Raw genomic sequence first — 21655 nt, 5'->3', positions numbered from 1 at the left:
TCCTGCTCGGGAAATGGATTAAATCAGTGATGTAGTAGTGAATTAAAAAAAGGAATAAATTATTTAAATTCATTCTTGACTTTGGAAAAAGCAGCTCGAGAAAACAATCTCACCACAAGGTCCTTTTTGCAGCTTTAACTCATGATCTTCATCAAAAGAAGAGCTACTAAATGAACCAAACTGATGTTAGTGGTCAAAAATAACATTTGAACTGCAGCTTTTAAGCCAACATGGATGAAAAATCACTAAAGTGCTACTGTACTAGTTTTTGATTCTTTTAAACATATTTTTACACAGGAGGACTGGATTTTTGTCTCCCATCACTCCGATTATAAGTGTATTATGAAGGGATCTACTAATGGTCAGTATCAACAGGAGGGATGATTACAGCAAGAAAAAAATATTTTAGTGTTAATTTGGGTACCTTAAAAAACTGTTAATCCATCCCTTATATAAATATCTTGCAAAGCTTACAGTACTTATGTGGTTTAACAGGTTTTTTGTTCATACAGTCAGATACAGAATGACTGAAATGTTCAATTCAATGAGATGCGCAATAAGGACAACATCAAATATATTTTTAACCAAGTGCCTTGACATTGATATTGTGACAATATTGTAAGGAGGACTATTTGTGTTTTCATAAAATATTTACACAATTAATTTTTTGCCAAATAATCATCAATAATGTAGATATAATGACAAAGTGGATAAAGGCAAATAATGGAGCAGTTAAAACAGTCTGGTAACTTCAGAAAAATACATAATTTTACTGTAATGCAGCCTTTAAAACACGTATGCCACATCACCATAATAATAATAATATTAATAATAATAATAATAATAATAACTTTATTATATAGCACCTTTTAAAAACAGAGTTAACAAAATGCTTTTATATATAAAGCAAAGACACACAACAAAGAGCAGTAACAAAGCTAACATTAACAAGATGAAAGTAGAAGACAATGAAATACAGTAATGACATGATGAAAATATAATATAAAAAAATAAAATAAAATATATTATGATCTAGTCTTATATCAGGATATCGATATAATAGCTTATCAATATATTGCCCATATTGTTAATATAAAATTTGGTCAAGAAAAAAACCAAATGCGAGCAAATATATTTCTGTCATTATCCAGTGAATCCAAACAATACATATTCCCCAAATTAAATTAAAGTGAGTGTAGATATGATCAGCAATAAAAATAAATAAATCACTCCGCATGTTATTATTGTTTTTTATGCAAAGCAGAAAACAAAACGATTGCATCAGCAGCATTTTCAGTGTGAGTTGTGGTTGTTAATCGTGTTGTTGTGTTGCATTGAGTTGGAGCAGTGTGACAGACAGGGGGAGAGAGAGAGAGAAAGAGAGAGAGATCCTCCACCACCGGAGCAGGAAGCTGCTGCTGGGACTACCGTGCTGCTGGTGAAGACAGAGCTGCTTTGCTTTGCTACAAAACAACGTCGACATCAGCAGCAGCAGCAGCAGCAGAGAAGAGGAGAGAAGAAGAGGAGGAAGATATATCCACCATAATGTAGAGCAGACAGGAGCACAGAGGACAACACGCGCAGGCTGCTGCGGCTACAGCTTTGGTGACAACAGAGGCGTTGTGGTTTTTTAATTTTTTTTTAATAATTTGCATGTGGAAAATGAAGGAGCTGAAGGGCTGCGGGATGCGGTCCTCGGTGGGCTTTCTGTCCCGCAGAGAGCTGACCGGGCAGCCGATCATGAAGGAGGAGTTTCAGCGGCGCAGGTTGGCCGGTTGCACGAGCCTCTACAAGAAGGACATGCTCGGACACTTCGGCTGTGTCAACGCCATTGAGTTCTCCAACAACGGAGGGGAATGGCTGGTGTCTGGTAAGTTGATGCTAAAGTTAGCCTAGCCTTTTTCTGAGCTAGCAGGGCTAATGTCAGTTTGCACACAGCCGAGCAGCAGCAGTAGCAGCAGCCAACCCCTAAAAAACTAAACCATAACCCCCTCCTCCTCCTCCAGGATCTGTCCCATATGTCAGCCTCATAACAAGGGTCGCTTGTGCATGTTTTCTCGGTCTGGTTGGGGTCTAATCGTGGCTACCTCCTTGAAATCACAAAGCTATGTATGCTCCCCTGAGAGGATTAAAAACAATCATCTGGCCTACTATGACAGCCTGAGGTTTGCCTCTTTTTTTTTGGTAGTGTGCTGAGGATGTTTACTTTGCACAATAAGGGCTGCTGTTGACTTAAAGTAGTCCTCCACTCAAAAAATGTGTTTGTTTTATTACTTGTTATTGCTACAGTTGGATATTTGAGCTTCACTGTGCACAATGATGTATGTGTAGAGGTTGACAGTAAAGGGCTGTTTTCACATTTATCTGCTTTAATGTGAAAAGTTTCTAATTTTTAAAGGTGGGCTTATGAGCAGGATTTGTGACATCATAACTATATTTTAAGCTAGCCTGCTCCAATATTCAACTTATGATGTGAAGCCTCTTGTGCACATACACTGAGGAGGCTTTTACATCAGGGATCTGCACCCAGATCTGAGAGTACACTTGATCCCAAAGTCCAGTTTGTTTGATAAGTGTGTACTAGGGCGGGGTATCGCATAAAAAATTACAATACCAATACCAATCCAAGTATCCATAAAGTGATACTGATGCCACTTGAGTACTTCATTCAATACCCATCATGTGAATAGAAGCATAAAATGCCGCCACTCCTCCACATTTAAATATTAAATTAAACATCAAAATGATTTGAATGAAGTGTGTTTTGAAAGTCTTCAAATTATTAATATTTATTAATCAAAGAACACTTGCGTTGATTAGCTGTGAGTAAGTCCATACAAATAGTCATGTTTTCTAGCTCTGGGTGCAAAAAGGATTGAATGCAGGTATCGTTTGACGGGAGACGTTTCGATACTACTTGGTATCGATTTATTTCGGTCGATACATTGAAGGTATTGAGTACTGATACCCAGCCCTGCTGTGTACCATACCTGGCATGGATCAACCTGAGCACGGAGCAATCAATGAATCCAATTAAAAAGTTCCTCTTGAGTACGGTTAATGTGTTTTCAGTGATTGTTTGCAAACCTCAACTTTGTGTGAAAACTACTGCACCAAAACACAGAAGTGGACGAGAAGAGTCTGTTTGCAGTTTGTAGATCAACACAACACACACACACACTTTACGACACGACACGTCCACTTCACTACGATACACACCCCTGACCCCTAACAATGACCATCTCACTGCTCGAGCCTAAAGATAACTCAGTGGGTGTGCTGTGCAGATAAGACCTACTTGAGTTGGACTACTATTAAGAATACAACGTCATAACTATTCGACAGTCCCGTTCAAACATGGCTGCAAAAAGGATCTATGAGAGGGTCGTTCTTGACATCCTGGGCTTGGGATCTTGTGATTGGTGCGCTTTTCTGCACGGGAGCAAAAAACTGAAACAAGTGTCACATAGTTGATGATGCAGAGTGTACTCTTCTTTTTAGTCTTCGTCTTTGTATTTATCGCAAACCAACCAGATCCATACCGCCAACTACCGTATGTGTGTGTAGATATGTAAGTGTACTCAGGTACGAAACAGCATCACTAATGTGGAAGCTGAGGGGGGGCAATCGCACTCAGGCACAGCACGAATCAATCGTCCCAAATACCAAAACGCTCTGAGACATTACAGTGAAGAAGGAAACATCTTGAGTCCAGTAGTTAAACTTCTGAAATAATACACATTTGCATTAATTCAATCAAAATACACAAGACTCAAATTATTGTTCCAAGCTATTAGAGAGTATTTATTTTGTGAATACATGTCTGGAGGGAATCACAAACTAGTAGCTGTGAGATTAATGTAGTGGAATAAAAAGTAAAGTATATTTATAAAATAATAATAAATTGAATATACCTTGAGTACTACTGGATACCACGTTTTGTTATTACACACATTTTGAACTGGATTTTTTGTGAAACAACCATATCAGACATTATTGTCCCAAGCAGATTATTTATATATGTGTCTTATTACATATCTGGGGAGGATCTTTATGATCTCAACTCCTCCTGAGCACCTCATTAACTTTGCCACCTTGATGACGGACAGATTTATACCTTTCTTGGCCAAATTAGTTTAATTATTAACTCTGGTGGAGAATGAACATGAACGACTGCTGCTCATGGTCAACATGTTGCACCACATGCATAAAGCAGAAGTAGCTTTTGAAACAGGTGGCGACTGTTGTTTATTTTTTTGGACATTTCACCTATAAAGGGGCCCAACATGGGGAAAGATGTTGATGAGGTGACATCCTCAAATGTCTTGACCAATAGTCTGTAAATAAACCCTAAAATATTCACTTTTTAGAAGCTGGAACAAGATAATTTGGACATTTTTTCTCTAAAAACATGACCCAAGGAAATTAATTGGTTGGTCAATATTGGTATTGGCTTTACTTCTGAAGACATGCATACAGTTAGAGCTGCAACTAATCATTATTTTTTATTGACGATTATTTTCTTGATTAATTAACTAGTTTAGTCTACCAAATGTCAAGAAATTGTGAAAAATGTTGATCACAAGCCTAAGATATAACTTAAAATGTCTTCATTTATATTCAGTTTACTGTCACAGTGGACTAAAAAAAACAAAATATTCACTTATAAGAAGCTGGAACCACAGAATTTTGGCTAAAAATGGTTAATCGATTATCAAAATAGCTGCAGATTAATTTGCAGCTCTACATACATCTCATTCACATTTCTTCTATAGTTTATTTGTGGACTACACAGTGTGTTTTTCTTTCTAAAATTGTCTCGTGTCTACAGGTGGAGACGACCGCCGGGTGCTTCTGTGGCACATGGAACAAGCCATCCATGCTCGGTCCAAGCCTGTGAAACTGAAAGGGGAACACCTGTCCAACATCTTCTGCCTGGCCTTCGACAGCACCAACACGAAGGTCTTCTCTGGTGGTAAGAGCAATAAAAACTACATCTGGTTTGTGCTGCTCTGTCACAACAGCCAAACTTGACCTAGAAATGTAAGTGTTGTTGTTGTTTGTCTGTCAGCGGCCAGATCTGATTAAATTAGAGAATTTTGATGCACTCGGGATGCGTTTTATTTGCAGTTCATAACAAGAAGCCACACTGCGAGTATAATGCAGTGAAATAAATGTTAAAGAAACGCTGATCTGATTGAAACCTAATCCTAGACTGATCCGAAGTAATTCTAGTACATAAACTGTTTAAATGGTACATTAGGTGCATTTAGGTAGCTGTAGTTATTCTGCATGCTTCAGTACAATAGAGTTATGTTGGGTGTAAATTTTGAAAAGGAATGTCAAAATCTTTATGATGCTGATGTTGCATAAGTATAATATTTTGAAAGCATGCGGTTTGAGCCTTCCCACTGCTATGCAAATATATCTGTTCGATGACGCAGTTTAAAGATTTCATTGTTTGTTGAGAGATAACTAACCAACCCACTCATTTTATGCACACCTGGAGCCAGTTTTGCATATCAGCACTGAGAATAAGGATGAAACTGAACACCTGCATTACTTCTTTCCCTTCACAATTTGTCTGTCGTCTGTTTGTTTTTTTTACAGGAAATGACGAACAGGTGATTCTTCATGATGTGGAGAGGTGGGTAAAATAACTTCCATACATGTAGTTTGCTGTGGTTTTATGATAATGAAAGCTGCAAGTTGTAATTACACTGTGCATGTAAAGAGTTGAAAATTAGCAATAGCTATAAATTGCATCTATCAAATAAAATACAAATTAAATTCAATCACTGCAGCATCACAACATATTGTTTTTCTTACCCCTTCTGTTGTCCCCGCGTCAATTTTGACCTGTGAAGGAGACAGGCATTAACTCAAAAATTAGGTCCTGTTGACCATAATTTCCAAACATATGTGTAAAACCTGTTGAAATAAGTTGGAATGAAGTTGGGAATTGAAGAATTGGGTGATAATCTATATCTTATGCTTCATGAACAGTCAAAATAGACAAATGTTTTGTCCTCCCGGGTCAGTTTTGACCCTAAAGGAAAGGTTGACAGGAAGACAATAGAAGAGTTACAGTTTCTTTTTGGCTTAATCACTTTGCTAATGTACGTCCTCACTCTAAGAACTAATATTTGGATGATTGTCGTTTTTACAGAAGGGAAACTCTGAACGTGTTCCTGCACATCGATGCTGTGTACAGTCTGTCCGTCAGCCCGGTCAATGACAATGTGTTCGCCAGCTCGTCTGACGATGGACGCGTTCTTATCTGGGACACTCGTGAGCCGCCTCATGGAGGTAAAAGGAAATGCCATGTATGACCGTATTCAGCTCATTGGTTGGTAATAATAATACCATTTTTATAGTTAGGTCAGGAATCAATTCAAAGAGGAGCAAGTTTATGCATGTAGTCAAGGCGTGTGGGGGGAAAAGCAACTTCCTAATGATATTAACAGTTTCAGATATCTCAGATTGCTCATCGTCTGAAAATATACTCTGCTGGAATATGAGAGGCTTACAATGGATTAAGAGATGGTTGTAGAAAAAATAAAAATCATGTTGCCACAGCCTCGCAACTTTTCTGCACTGAGAGATAAATAAGTGAAAGACAAGATGTTCATATTAGTAAAAATTGACTCCATTTTGAAGATGTTTTTTTCATTTTGTTTATTGGATAGTGTGCAGTTAACCTTCATCATACCAACATAAATAACATATAAGACCTACTGACTGGGATCACAGGGGACCTCAAGAATAAACTACTAGAAAGCATCATCGCAAAATGTTAACTAATTTTTTCTCACAACAATATTAGTTATGTAATTAATGTCATCTGAAAGAAACAGATTATTATTTAAATAAAGTTGCACTTAATTTGAATATTGTCTAAAATGAAAATATGCTTTTCTTTAATACAAATTGCAGCTTTTAACCCAAGTGCAAAAATTACCACACAGCCTTCAAAATTACTGACAGAGTGCCCCGATCCCCCTGATGCTGTGTGATACTTTAAATGGCAAACATTAAGTCACTAAATAGTTCCAGCTATTAAAACTGCATAGGTGGAATTGTGTACCAATGTGTTTGAGTCCTCCAGGACCCCAGTAGATTGGTATTTTTAAAAAGCACTTATTAAAATAGAACAAAAACCAATGATATGAAGTCATTAGGAACAAACTGAATGACAAAGTCATAAAAATATGGAATGATAGAATAAAGCAACTGTGAGATATTGCAACAAGTAAACCTCTGGGGTCTGTGCTTACCCCAGTTGGTAGGATTCAGGCTAAATGACTGGAATCAAACCAGTGACATTGTGGTTATATGACATGCTCCGTAACTATTCTGTTAGCAGTATGCTCCTAAAATGGACTTTCTTAAATGAGAATATCTATTTTTGTATTTATCTAACCAGGAAAACATCATTTTCCTGAGTGTCTTGGCCAAGATAGGCAGCAACAATGATGAGTAGAGACAAACAACATAAAATTGATAACAAAATAAAAAAGATACAGCACAGTGTCAGAGTGAAAACATGGCAGTGTCAGTTATGAATTAAATTGATCAAATATTACAACCTAACAGCTGTATAGATAAACATGAGAGTAACTCAGTAGGTTGTAAAACAGTGGAGCCTGACAGTTAATGGGTTTTGGGGTTTTTATTGTATTGACATACTGGCTGGTAGTCTAAATATATAAACACATAGTTTTTGAAGTGATCCCTTAAATATCAAACACAAAGATATATAATAGAGGTATGATATTTTACAGTCTAACAATAACATTTTATTGTCCAAAATGACAACAGTGCACTGAAACAGTAAACTTCACTGGAAATGTATTAATGATAAATAAAAAGGCATAAATAGAACTATATATAGGTGTATATATAAACTTGAAGTAAGAAAAATGATCAAATGTACATAATATAAAAAATATACGAGACAACATATACACTGATACTAATATATCTGGGATAGGCTAATATTGGGTGATAATATCAGCCGACTGATGCAGTGGTCAGGCTATAAAATAACCCTTAAAATCATTGACAGCCACTTTTGAAGGCAGACAGATTATTGTAGCAGTAATTTGAATTCCAGGAGAGAAACCAAATCAAATCAAATTGTTCCAGGCAGAAAACTAACCTTTGCAATTGTCTGAGTGATAATAAAAATCCACAACCACAGCTGGTTTCTAAAGCATTGTCTGCTCTCATGGTTGTGATTGAAAGCTCCTCACAGTGAATCATGCCGTGTATTTTAAGTGGCTCTGTTGCACTGAAATGGGCGCATAGTGCTTCCTGATGGGACTTGGTGAGACTTGTTGATAACTTTAAAAATGCAGTGGATCATCTTGCATGACATTCACATCCGTCTATTTTAGAAGCTCTCCTTGTGGCCAAGTTGGCCTAATAATACATTTAGCAGAAATCAGTCTGCCGTAACTGCCAGCAGGTGTTTTTATGTCGGTCTGTTACAGCACTGAAGTCCCAGTTTAAAACGATGAAGTAACACAGAAATGTTTTATAGTGGAATGTTATTCTCAATTTTACTGTAGCCATAAAGGTAATGCATCAGTACACCTATAGCCTGGGGATGTTTGGCAACTGTGATGTAAGAAAGTGTCTCTTCTGCTACAATTTAGGAGGAGTGGAACAGAAATTCAACATTACATAATAAAAAAAACATGATTTTTCCAGCATGAATCTGACCAAAATAGATGTTATGATCCATAACAGAAGCCTCAGTGTTTATAATCATGTAATTGGAATGCATTTTTTTGGGTTATCTCCTCTTTTTAGAGCCTTTCTGCCTGGCCAGTTACCCCTCAGCCTTCCACAGTGTGATGTTCAACCCCGTCGAGCCCCGACTGCTGGCGACCGCCAACTCCAAGGAGGGCGTTGGATTATGGGACATCCGCAAGCCACGCAGGTTGGATTTTTTGTTTTGTTTCCCCCCTGCTTTTTATATTTTGACCCAGTTTTTCACATAAGATGAAACTTTACTGTTCCCCCCGGGGAAATTAACTTTTGTTGCGGCAGCAGTGAAAATCATAATGGATTACAAACACACAAATAAACCACAGAGGTAATGAAAACAGTGAAAAAATAAACCCAATTAGAAAAAAATACAGCAGGAAAAGCAATTAAAATAGGAAAATGGACTAAAATAATTGTGAAGTTATGTAAATTTATGCTGCTGAGAATTTCTTCCCATAAGAAGTTTGGAAAGTGGCAGAAAATGTATTTATGTCCATTAATACGTGTATATTGTTACTTAGATTTAATGTTTGATAAAGATTTTATTTGATCATGTGCTTGAAACATTAGAAAGGAAATTCAATATTTTAACATGAATGTTATTTGGGAAGTTTGATGCTTAAAAACTCTACACATATTGAAATTGAAAAAGGAAATTTACCTGAAAATCTGTGTTTTATATTTTATAGTGTATTTATATATATATATATATATATATATATATATATATATATATATATATATATATAATCTGGATATATATTTATTTATTATAGAATCTGTTTACTGTCTGCAGAGAGTAAATCTTTCTCAGAGATGCTTCAGTCTGAGGAACGGCTTATTGTGATGCAGACTTTTCCTGATTATGTCCACCAGGTGGCGCTGCTGTCTTACATTTTAATCACCACTGGTCCTCTTACAGTCTGGGACTTTCTCAATGCAAAAACCAAATGTTAATACCAATAAAATGACTGTGAAAACACCAAGTGGACTAAGAGTGTGTTTACACTCTCAGGATAGAGTTCAGTCATTAGTATCAGTTGTAAAAGTAAGCACTGAGTCATTTCTCTTCCTCCTCCGTTGGCTCTGCTTCTCAGCAATGAGGGAAATTTCCAGTTACTCAATTCATAATTTAAAAAATGGCTCACAGTTTAAGAATGAAGTAAAATGCCTGTTTTAGTCATGATTGTTATAAGTGGTTTTAAAGTTCAGATAAGCTACAGACACACATATATCAAGAAATCATGAAATGTGTCACTAAACTCTGAGTAAGCTCGTGTTTACCAACCAAACCAGTCTAATCACTTTATACCAAAAGAAAACAAAGAAACAAGCGTCAAAAGACAAGTAATGTTCAACAACAGTTTCATTAAATGGTAGTTAACAGAGACGAGCTTCTCTTCTTGAAGCTTCAATTTGTGATTTGTGAAGATAAAAAAAAGATGAGGGTTGGTAGACAGAAACCTTAACTTATCTAATATTTTCTCTTCTTCTGTCCCATCAGCTCACTGCTGCGTTACGGAGGCAGCATGTCCCTGCAGAGCGCCATGAGTGTTCGCTTCAACAGCACCGGCACCCAGCTGCTGGCACTGCGGCGCCGCCTGCCGCCCGTCCTCTACGAGCTGCACTCGCGCCTGCCCAGCTTCCAGTTCGACAACCAGGGCTACTTCAACTCCTGCACCATGAAAAGCTGCTGCTTCGCCGGGGACAAAGATCAGGTCGGTCACACAGACGCTAAAAATGAATCCTAACGTAAAACTAACTAGTCTTATAACAATAGAAAGTTAACAAAACGATCATTATCCTCTAAATCAAGGCAGAACACAGTAAAAACAGGCGTCCATTGTAAATCCTAAGATCCCAACTTTAACAAAAATAACACACTGTGTATATATATCAGACTTGCATAAATATGTATGAAATGTGATACAAGACATCTAAAATTTTCCATTGCATGCACATGTGCAGCCATAAAATAAATGTCTCACATATAATATATGTGTTCATTTTAGCGTCTGATAGAGCAACCAGATACTGAATATTGAAATGATGTCAAAGAGTAAAAATATAGTTTTATCTGAGACTGTGGTTGCTTAAAAGGAAACTTTTTAAGAGAATATTGGGAACATATGGGATCAATAGAAAGAACAAAAATAGAAAGAATATATTGTTTCCTTCTGTGAAATTGGGACATTTGAGTGTTGGAGGAACACCAGAAGCGGCTGGACTCAGCCAATGGTCCTCCCATAGGTCCTCCTCAGACATGACATCACCTCACAGTTATGTTTATTATGTTAACATTATCCTCGGGTGTCAGCAGAGCTCATGAAGGCTTAAAGAATGATCCTCTACATGGTCGAAGGTAGTTTTAAACGTTACATAAGCACGTCGTCACTGTGAGGTTGCTGGTTTGAATCCGCTCACCTGATGCTGAAGGTAGACGAGATAACTGATAGTCAACGAGGAGCTTTAGATCAAAGCTATTGATCTACTGATTGATCAGCAGAGACAGTAGAAGGGTTTTTTTCTCCAGCTCACAGATGTCTTTGAGTGTGGTGATAACAGTGATTTAATTTATACTTCCTATAAGAAAAGAAAACCAAAGAATCCCTCTTATTGATTGTGGCACTCAATATACTGTATGTGCAAAGTTAAAGGCCTGGTACCCTCATATCATTATATACATGGATTAATACATTGTATGCATACACTTTAGTCTGACTCAAAGATGAAAACTTTTATAGTTTGTAATACGTATGTTTTTTTATAAACTTATATAATAATTCAGTCGTAGTGCAGTGGTATTATGTGTATTAAAATCAATTTGAGAGGGCTGGCTGGTTTCAATCTTGGGTTTTGAATATCTGTTTGAACATTCAGCTCAGGGATTGTTCCTGTAAGAGACATTTTTATTACATCTCTGTTCTTGCTTCTAGCAGCCTTTCATTAACATTTTATGGATGCTGTTTTTGCTATTGGGTGTACATTTGGGTTTTAGGCATCAGGATGAGTTATGTTAAATAATAATGAATTAAAACATGCAACTCAACTAAACACTTGTAAATGGGTACAAAAGAACTTTCAGTGCTCAACATGATTTACCTACTCACAGCTGTTGGATTTTATAACTTTTTAATTGTCGTACCTTTTTAAAAGTAAACACTTTTGAGTAAAACAAACTTGCTACAGCTGCCATGTAGAGTTACACTGATGTCTTAACAGAGCCGATATACCATCTGATATTTGTTTATTGCAAAAAAGTACAGTACAGAAATGCCACCATGAGATTAGAGGTACTTTAGAAACAGTGTCTCCTTTATGTAGTTTTATCTTTCAGCTGTAAAACATTCTGCTCATTCCATATCTTGATTGCAGTAGTTGTAGTAGTAAAAAACATCCTAAAGGGATTTAGGGATTTTAATAAAAATCTTGTTATGTAAAACATGAATATCAGTAGAAATATCATTATTATTACATTGCTTTTTGTTGTTATATATTGAATTCCCATCAGCCACAAATCAAAAACATGCAGGTTCAGTTAATTGGTGACCCTAATTTTCTTGTAGACGTGAATGTATCTCTATAATATATGTTTTCCCAGTGTTAGCCGAGAGTGCCTCCAGCTCCCTTGCAACCCTCTAGAGGATTAGAAGCAAAGAAAATGGATGGATGGATTTACTGAATTTCCCAGCTTTGCCAAAAACAGACAATATAGTGTTCTTATCTTATCCGTAAAAAGTTTCTCTTTTGTTTTTCTATCAAATGTCATTTATATCATCCGCTCCCACTCTCACATAACTACGTGTGAGCTTATAGGCTGCGAGTGACCACTTGAGAACCACACTTTCAGTCTGACATCAAAACTGGAGATTTTCTTTGTACCAAGATGTGCAAATTAAATCTCACAGGGACCGTACGTGTTACAAGTCAGTTTTAGTAAGAGAGGAAATAAGAAGATGTGGCGAATTGAACCTCTACATGTGACAACAGGACGCGATAGAGGTTTGACCAGATGATTTTACACGCAAGAACTTTATCCCACCGTACCGCCATTTCTCTCTCAGCACTCCCACTTCTCAGAAACGTCGTCATACTGACCCAAAACCACAGACACCGGAGGATTTTCTCAGAGTGGTGTGAAAGCAGAGGTAGAGAGTTGCAACCTATCAGATCAAATTGATGGAAAGGAAAGAGAGAGGGGGAGTTATGGGTGTGACATTCCTACTTGACGTGTCCTCTGGGAACCTGAGGCGTAGCACACAGGTGTTCACTTGAGACTTTGCTCATGTGCCCCGAAGCTACTATTATCTGAGTAATAGTCTATGTATTTAAGGAATAATGATTTTTCATCAACACGTGGCATGTACGTCTTCATCTAAAAGATAAGGATGATTACTGATTTTCAAGTAATTACAGTGAGTAAAAGAGTTAAAAAGTGAAAATGGATATTCTCTTCAAAGACCGGCAGAATATTTACAAAGAAAATTAAAGACATTTGTTTAAACGTTTGGCTGATAAGACTTGACAAGACAATGCCTAAAAAAATGCAAATGATTTAACAAAAATGTGCCTCAAGATGGTAAAATAAGGTTAGACAAACATCCAGCTGAACAGAAAGATGGAAAGAAAGAAGGAAGGAAGAAAAATGGAGGGAAAATACTTTTTAAAACCCACCAAACCAACCTCTCGCCAAATACTTGAAAGAAAAAAAGGCGTTTTATAAACTAAAAATTGGCAAATCAAACAGCCAGGCATGTCAGTGCTGGAAATAACTACCCATTACAGAAAGAAAATCTGTTTCTAGCTCTTATTTTTTCTTTACAGCTTGCTTTAAAACATGTATGTGTAAGAACAGAGAGCATCCACCACCATCCAACCCTGTTCCTGTCAAAACTTACCTTAAGCGACAGGTTTAAGTGAAACCATCTGTTTACAAAGTCTAATAACAGTTCAGCTGAGGAGCAGGAGCTACGCTGGGGTCAGACTGTCATGTCATGTCAACATGGCGTTTGATCGCTTGTTAGGAGACACAGCGCCGTGATAAGATCTGCTGGTTTTCTACCATATATTCAATCCCCAGGGTTTGTCCCTCCCAGTGTGTATTTAGACCCTTCTCTTGAGGTTAATGAAGAGTTTTGTACTAAAATCACTAAACATACTTTTGTTTTTTGTTTTCCCTCAGTACATTTTGTCCGGGTCAGATGACTTCAACCTCTACATGTGGAAAATCCCAAAGGATCCAGAAGCAGGTGAGTTATTCAGTCTGTCTGCATCGGCCGCGTATTTATGTGGATGTGAGCTTATGTTCAGTAGTATAATTTAATAACCCCGGTTCCCAAGGTGAGATAGCTAAATCTCTTCTGTCTCTGCACAGTAGTGGAACATTTTTTTCTTTGTTGTCTTTGCGTTTTTTTTTTGGTTTGTTTAAGTTCTCGCTGTTCACATTCGAGGGCTTTAAAAGAGATGGACGACGACGACGACGAGCGAGCAGCTTGTTTGTCGGTCAAAGTTTTGGTGCCGACAATCAGCAAGGTTAAAGATTTCAGTGGCGTCTGAGAAGGCAAAACAAACCTGATACCAGCTGCTGTAGCTTTTTAACCACAGATGGACTTCTCTGCGCTCATTCAGCCCAGACTTTGGTTTGTCCTCAGTTAATTTGGTCAAAACATACCTTCCAGACATGAGTAACGATCAGATATCTTTTATCAACATCTGTCTCAAATCTGAAAGTATTTCTCTTGGAATATTAAAGGCTAAATAACTAACCACGAAGTAGAAAAGAGAAATAGAGCTATAATTTGTTAAAGGGGACATATGAACATTGTTAGGTTTATATTTATATACTGGGTCTCGACTAGAAAAACTTTGATGAATTACAGTAATAAAAAGACTCCTTCTTTATCCTACTGGCCCTTTATGCAGCCCCTCAGTTCAGCCTCTGTATGAAACGGGCCGTTTTAGCTCCTGTCTCTTTGAGGTAGCCCTTCCAATGAGCTTGCTCTCTTCTGATTGGTCCGCTTCAGAAAGTTGCCCCTGATCAGACTTCTGGAGGCTACATTAACAAATAACAGAAGCAGGATTTCACCCCTTTTTCTCGTTCTTTACTTGAAATGATAACTTCTCAAGTACATTTTCAAGCCCAAACACCGAAATATGAGAGTGGACAATGTGAACATGGAGTAATTTTAGCAACAACCTGAACAACAAAGTAACGGACAGCTATTTGTGGGCATCATGAGGAGGAAGTAGGGGTAACATTTCAAATTAAGCTTTTGGCTTCCAGGGAACATTTTTTCATACCATCACAGCAAGTTTATAGACCCCCCCCCAAAGATTTATTTTTGGCCATTTATTTGAAAGTAGATGGCATAGAGAGAAAGAAGGGAATGACATTAAGCAAAGTCAAACGAGGGACGCTGTGTTTATGCAGCATGTGCTGTAAGTACTCAGCTACCAAAGTACTCCAAGTTTATGGACCTTTGACCATGTTTAACATAGATATCCAACATCTTAGCAGCATAAAAATAACAGAAAATCACTCAAGTAACCCTCAAAAACTCAGTTTCTCTGCTTCATTAGGGCTGTTTGGGTGTGTTTTAATCACATTTGTTTGACAGTGATCTACAAAAACCCATAAACTGTCATCCTGATTGGTGCACAGAAACACTTGACATCATTTTTTCCCAATTTAGTCCCACCAGCTTGAAACGAGAAGATCACAGAGGGGGAAAAAACCCAACCAAAAACTGTTCCAACTTGGGCATAAAATAGCGTGTTTATGTAGGATCCTGTTACTTACAGTAAGAAGCTGAAGGCTTTTTAAGCACTCAAGTTTTCTGGAGTTTGAATGTCCCCACCTGCCCAAACTGACCAGAAAAAGAAACGGTAAATGCTGAAAAGTAAGAATTAAACCCTACACATGCCGTATGCTTACTGCGAACACGCCTCAAATGTAATTACACTGGGAAAGAAAATCCCACCAAAACGCAGCGATCCAAGATTGCGGTGGTTTTCTAGCTCTGTGGCACCTCCTGACACATTTATGGATTTCATTTTCCTGCGGAGTTACTCACACTGAAAATATGTGCGCCAGACCTATTCGGTGTCAGACTAATGGCACACTATGAGGATTACATTACTGTTCTTACTACTGTTGCATTTCACAGTCTGTGTTTTCTGGAAGAAGATCCAGAAGCAGGTTTAATAATCGTGGCAGTGTTGCTGAATGTGTTTGCTTCAATAAATCTCTGTCTGTGTTTCTCTGTGTCTGTGTGTTTTATGTATTTTGTCAGCAGCAAACCCACATCCTGTTGTTCTGTGTTTTCTTTTTAAAGGCGGCGCTGGTCGTGTGGTGAACGGGGCTTTTATGGTCTTGAAGGGCCACCGCTCTATAGTGAACCAGGTTCGCTTCAACCCTCACACTTACATGATCTGCTCCTCCGGTGTGGAGAAAGTCATCAAGGTGAGTTAAAGAATATCAATCCATATGTAATTTTTTCCCCCCTGAAATACTTGATTAAGTCATTTTTTGAGGCTTGGATCAGCTCCCAAAGGTGAGTAAGCTCTTGATGGATGGAGGAAGATGTAGCGGTTAGATTTTTTTTTCCTGTAAGTGCACATCCTGACATTTAACTCCACATGTCCTCAGACGTTCAGGCAGTTAGACGTGCCCTTACAGTAAGTGAGACATTGATCTCAGATGACACAGCGCAGTAACTGACAGAGCTCTGACTCTCCTGTGTGTAAAAGATGGATTTCCTCGATCATTGACTGTAGTCTGAAAAAGATGATAGTGTCCAAAGCTGGGTCACAGGAAGACAGAAACGGTTCCATAGATACAGTATTTCAGAAACCAGACCCAGACTATGATATACTGCCAGGCTCTCTATAGTTAATGTATAGTAGCCTGGATCATTGTGTGATAGAGGGCTCACCGGTAAGTCTCAGATTTGAGCAGTCTGTAACATCTGTATTTTTAAAATTAAAAACATAAATCCATCATGTTAAAACCTCCGCTGTTATTCTTCTCAGTCTTCTCAAGCAGCTCATTTTGATCTGTCGACGTCTTCGATTTCATTTCCAGATCCGAAACAACTTAATTTATCTCAATTGTACGCAGAAGCTCGAAGCCCAAATCAGTGATAAACACACACACACACAGTCGATAAGGAAGAAAGGAATAAATAACGTTAATAACAAAGCTTAAAACAATGAAGGCTGTAAACTTTTGAAAATAATGTATGTGGAATAGTTAATAAACACATTCATTATAATTATAAATGCCAAGCAAGCAACAATCTAAAAAGATACACAAAGTAATGAGGCCATGCAAGCATAAAAAAGCATTAACACAACAACCCTAAGAGGATTTGAAAAGTCGGACAGCAGAGAGGATAAAAGACTCTGAGAGGAGTCTGCTGTTAAAGAGCTACTCATCTCGGCATAAAGGGTTTTACACTTTCTGGAATAACGAGCACAGCACAACAGCAGCTGTGTGTTATGATTCTTATTCACTACTACGCGTCACTGAGCGATGATGATTCACCGTATTGTCCTGGTGTTGACCTTGTGCAGAGATTAGGCAGCTTTTGATGGTTTCTCACCGTTGTATGACTGAGGCTGTTCGTGCATCATCAGTCAGCTGACCGGCCTTCGCTTACAGAAACAGAACATATTGATCTGTTAATCTTTACTCTTATAATTGAGCGTTTAGTTGCTCTTTTATAGCCAGATAGATGGAGGCAGTTAATATGTTAACGCTGGCATACAGTACTAACAAGCTAACAGACTGAATGTTACATGCTTAACATCAGCATATAATAGTTGTTAGATTGGATGGAAACATGCAGCACAATAGTCTGATTAATGACTGAAGGCACACCTAACATCTGTCACATGGGCAGACGACATCATTCAACTTCATCTTCACCTCATGGTGCTACAATGATTTACCCTTGTGTACGTTTTTGTGCAAATATTGCTCCAACACTTTTTTACATCAGTAAATAAATGGCATCTACATCCATATCATAGTTTAAACAGTGTATACATGTCTGAAATGTTAATTTGATTATCCTGACTCCTTCGACTATGATTTTCTCAGAATATGCAGCTTCTTACTCAGAGTACAACAGGGTTAGTATCAGAATATTATAGTACAAGTAAACCTTTTAGTAGTAGAAGAAACTGTCATTTATCATACTAAAGCATTCACACAACAGTGAGACATTTTTCTTCTTTTTTTGCCCACACAGTAACATCAGCTCTCTGTTTTGTGTGTTTCACTGTGCAGTGTGAAAGCTGATACAGGTCCAGGTGTTCTGCAATGAGAAGCTATCAGTAACAGGGAATCTCCATAACTGTGTTCTCCCACTTTGACTTTTTCTCCTCATCATTTTTCATTTTGTCAATCTGGGTTCCCATCTGCCCAACTTTAAATCTTTCCTCTGTTCTTCTTCCCTCTCCGTCCTTTCAACCCAACCCCAGGTGTGGAGTCCCTACCAGCAGCCCGACAGTCTCGGAGACCTGGATGGCCGCGTGGAGGACAAGTCACGCAGCCTCTACACCCACGAGGAGTACATCAGTCTGGTGCTCAACAGCGGCAGCGGCCTGTCTCACGACTACGTCAGCCAGTCCATCCAGGAGGACCCGCGCATGATGGCTTTCTTTGACTCGCTGGTGCGTCGAGAGATCGAGGGCTGGAGCTCGGACTCTGACAGCGACCTGAGCGAAGAGGCCATCATGCAGCTCCACGCCCGTGGCCGGCGCACTACGCGACCTACACCGACGGCTCCTGTCATCACCGCGGCTGCTGTTGCTGCTGCCGCCGCCGCCGTTGCAGCTGCTCACCACAGCGACTCCGATAACTCTTCCTCCTCCTCCCTGGCTGGACCGGATGCCTCAGGAGGGGAAGAGCCAGCCGCAGCAGACGCCGAGGAGCGACCGAGGAGGCGAAGCAGGCATCAGTCTGGCTTCCTGGTGAACGAGGACTCGGACTCGAGCGAGTTTTGGCTCGACCCCATGCCCCGACCTCGCTCTCCGAGCCCCCGGGACAACTCCACACTGTCTAGCCCCGCCTCCTCTCCTTCACTTCCTGTTGGAGCCACCAGCTCTTCCACTTCCACTTCCAGCTCCAGCAGTGACGACGAGGAGCGTCGCAGCGCAGTGAGGCGGCGCAACGTGATGAGGCGACGTCGCATGCATGTGGTCTCAAGAGCGGAGGAGCGACCCGAGTCTGTACAGGCTCTGTTTTCAGCGATCGACTCCTGCAATTACCCGTCGATCTCAATCGAAGACCTGTCTTCCTCCTCATCCGTAGAGGAACAAAACTCTCTGGAAGTAAAGCCCTGCAGAGACGAGGACAAATGTCTGAGCCCTTCGGACTTTGTGTGTCTGAGCCCAGTAATGTCTACCGAGAGTCAAGAGAATGAGGAAGGGAGTGACAGGACTGAGCTGGGAAGACATTCAGCTGCATCTCCTCCATCACTGGATGCACACAGGACTGAACGGAGGGCCTTTTTAGACAGCTCTGACAGTGGAGAGGCGTGTAGCAGTTCGGTGGTTGTAGACACTCAGAGCCGACTTAGCCCTGGAGTGAATGGGCAGCACCGGACTGTGGTACCTGGATACATGAGCGAGAACCTCCATGTCTCCTCAGAATCAGAGGAAGAGACGAGGCCACAGAGAGACGGGCCGTCCTCTCAAAAAGGCCTGGCACAGAGTGCTCTGAAACGGACTCATATGAGATCAGAAGAGCGCGAATCAGGATCCTCACCCTCGGAAAAGAAGTTAAAAACATAGTGACACGTTTTTCTCTCTCAACCCCGGAAATAAATCATTTGTTAACAGACTTAATTTAGGAAGTGGGTTTTCTATGGGTTTTTACAACTCAAGCTTTTTCGTTTTGAGTCCTTGTTGAAGTTGTGTGACAGATATGAACCCGTACTGCTGACAAGCAGAAGACATTAAGGATCTGAAAAAAAGAAGATGCGGTTAGTTTTTGTTTTAGAACAAATTAATTAGACTGTCGTCATTCTTGCGGTCAAACCACAGACGACATTAAAAGATGGCACGTAAAAAAAGACGAGCTAAACATTGTCGATAACAAAAGTATTTTAAATGAAGCGCTAGTCGTTTATTTTCATGCAGCATCAGTGTTTCTTTCTCATGCTCTGGTTGTTGCAAAAAGCTCCACCCAGGATTTGGAGCACCTCCAACCCTAACAAAAAAATAAGTCTTATGGAGGACAAAAGCTTTGCAGCATTTTAATTTCTTGTGTTTCACACTGAGCGTAAATCTGATTGGGTTTATTTTCATTTTTAAGTGATTCTCAGCTGAGACTGCTTCAGGGTGCCTGAAGAATTGACTGCGTCTCCATAGAAGTCCTAAGGAGCACCATTTGTTTAAGCTGAGCATTGAGAATGATGCTTTCAGTGTCTCTACCAATTGTTTTTGTCTCATTATCCAGCCCCTGGGTACCATTAAAAGCCAGCGCTCGCTTTTGTTTCCTTGCAATTAAAGAATCATTTGTTCTCCAGTGATAATGCTACAACTTCTTCCTGAGGCTTCACTGATTTTACAATCTGTGTGAATGCTGAGATATTTACTCATTCTGACCCAGGCCTGTCTTGAAATACTGGGAAACGAGTTATTTTATTGTAGATTTTGACCCTCCAGTACCAACTCCTTACCAGGTTGTCATGGCAACACAGCATCAACTCCCCTGTGAAAGAAATGTGAAGCCCGTTCAGCCGACTGTGACCCTGAACAACTGGTGTCGGCAAGTGTAGAAAATATTTTATTGAATGAGCCAGAAAGACATCTTTTGATTTCATTAAGATTATAGTTGTAGCTTTTTTTTAATCGTCTGACACACATTTACATCGCTGTGAATTACAACAGCGCTTCAAAAGTTAAAACTGTTTTATTACAAAACACAAATGTCCACATCTCTGTGCAAGAAACGGATATTATAAGTATAGTTAGGTACAATGCAGAAGTCTTGGGCCACTTTGAAAATCATGACAGCAAAAGCCACAAGGTCCATTTTTACTAGCTGTTGTGAAGCTTTCGGTCCTATCTCATGATCTTCCTCAGCAGATAGAGTTATAGTGGGATTATAGACGTGAAGATTTCGAAGCGATTCTTTTTTCTTTTTTTTTGGTAACTTTTTATTTATAGACATTATTCAAGCTTTAAAAACAGAAACTAAACAGAGCAAAACAATCCAAGACAAAATATTACACGATACATACCATAAATATAAATAGTCTGTCTCATTGGCTCTATAAGCGCGCCATTTTTGCCACCGTTTTTCACCCAAATCTTTTTGGAGGCATTTGGAATAAGTCATTTTCTCTTAAGACAAGTAGATGTTTTACAAAATTAGATATTTTAACAAAAGTGCCTGTAGAGGGGGCAGTTTCAAGCAATTCTTGTATTTACTGTATGGGTTTAAAATTTGCGATTGAAAGTTTGAGACAGTAGTTAACAAAACAATATTATGACAAGGGAATTTCAACTACTAAGTATGTCTGCTGAGGAAGATCCTGTGATACAATCGAAAGCCCGAGAATAGCTACTAAACGTGGTGATATTTGGGTAAATGTTGTTTCCAAGGTTGAGAATAAAGTTTCAGTCTTTACTTTAGTTTAAAAAGTTAATACAGTACGAGATGTACGTGGTTGGAATTATAGGAGTTTTAGTTTGGAATATTTTTCTGTAACTCCTCTTTCTGTAACTTCAGCTACATGTTTTCTGTGTTTCAGCAGCTTTGAAGACTTAAGTTTCTCGGGTGGCCTGAGACTTCATGCATATCAGCTAACAACTTCTCAGCTGATATGCAGTTAAACGATAAGCAAAACACGTCTATGCAGTGCTG

General features: G+C 39.0%; 1 protein-coding gene across 1 annotated transcript; it reads left to right on the top strand.

Annotated features, from left to right (window-relative positions):
- Positions 1-1487: 1487 nt before the first annotated feature.
- dcaf5 (ddb1 and cul4 associated factor 5) lies at positions 1488-20714 on the top strand. The gene is made up of 9 exons (XM_062440113.1): positions 1488-1870; positions 4832-4975; positions 5611-5647; positions 6170-6309; positions 8818-8947; positions 10280-10493; positions 13958-14024; positions 16110-16237; positions 18262-20714. The coding sequence occupies exons 1-9, from the start codon at positions 1654-1656 to the stop codon at positions 19573-19575; spliced, it is 2391 nt and encodes a 796-aa protein (XP_062296097.1). The 5' UTR covers positions 1488-1653; the 3' UTR covers positions 19576-20714.
- The last annotated feature ends 941 nt before the right edge of the window (positions 20715-21655 follow it).

Source organism: Scomber scombrus, chromosome 19, assembly GCF_963691925.1.
Source record: "Scomber scombrus chromosome 19, fScoSco1.1, whole genome shotgun sequence".
Lineage (NCBI taxonomy): Eukaryota > Metazoa > Chordata > Actinopteri > Scombriformes > Scombridae > Scomber > Scomber scombrus.
Note: the sequence above shows the minus strand (reverse complement) of the source record. Positions and strands in the feature narration are given on the sequence as shown.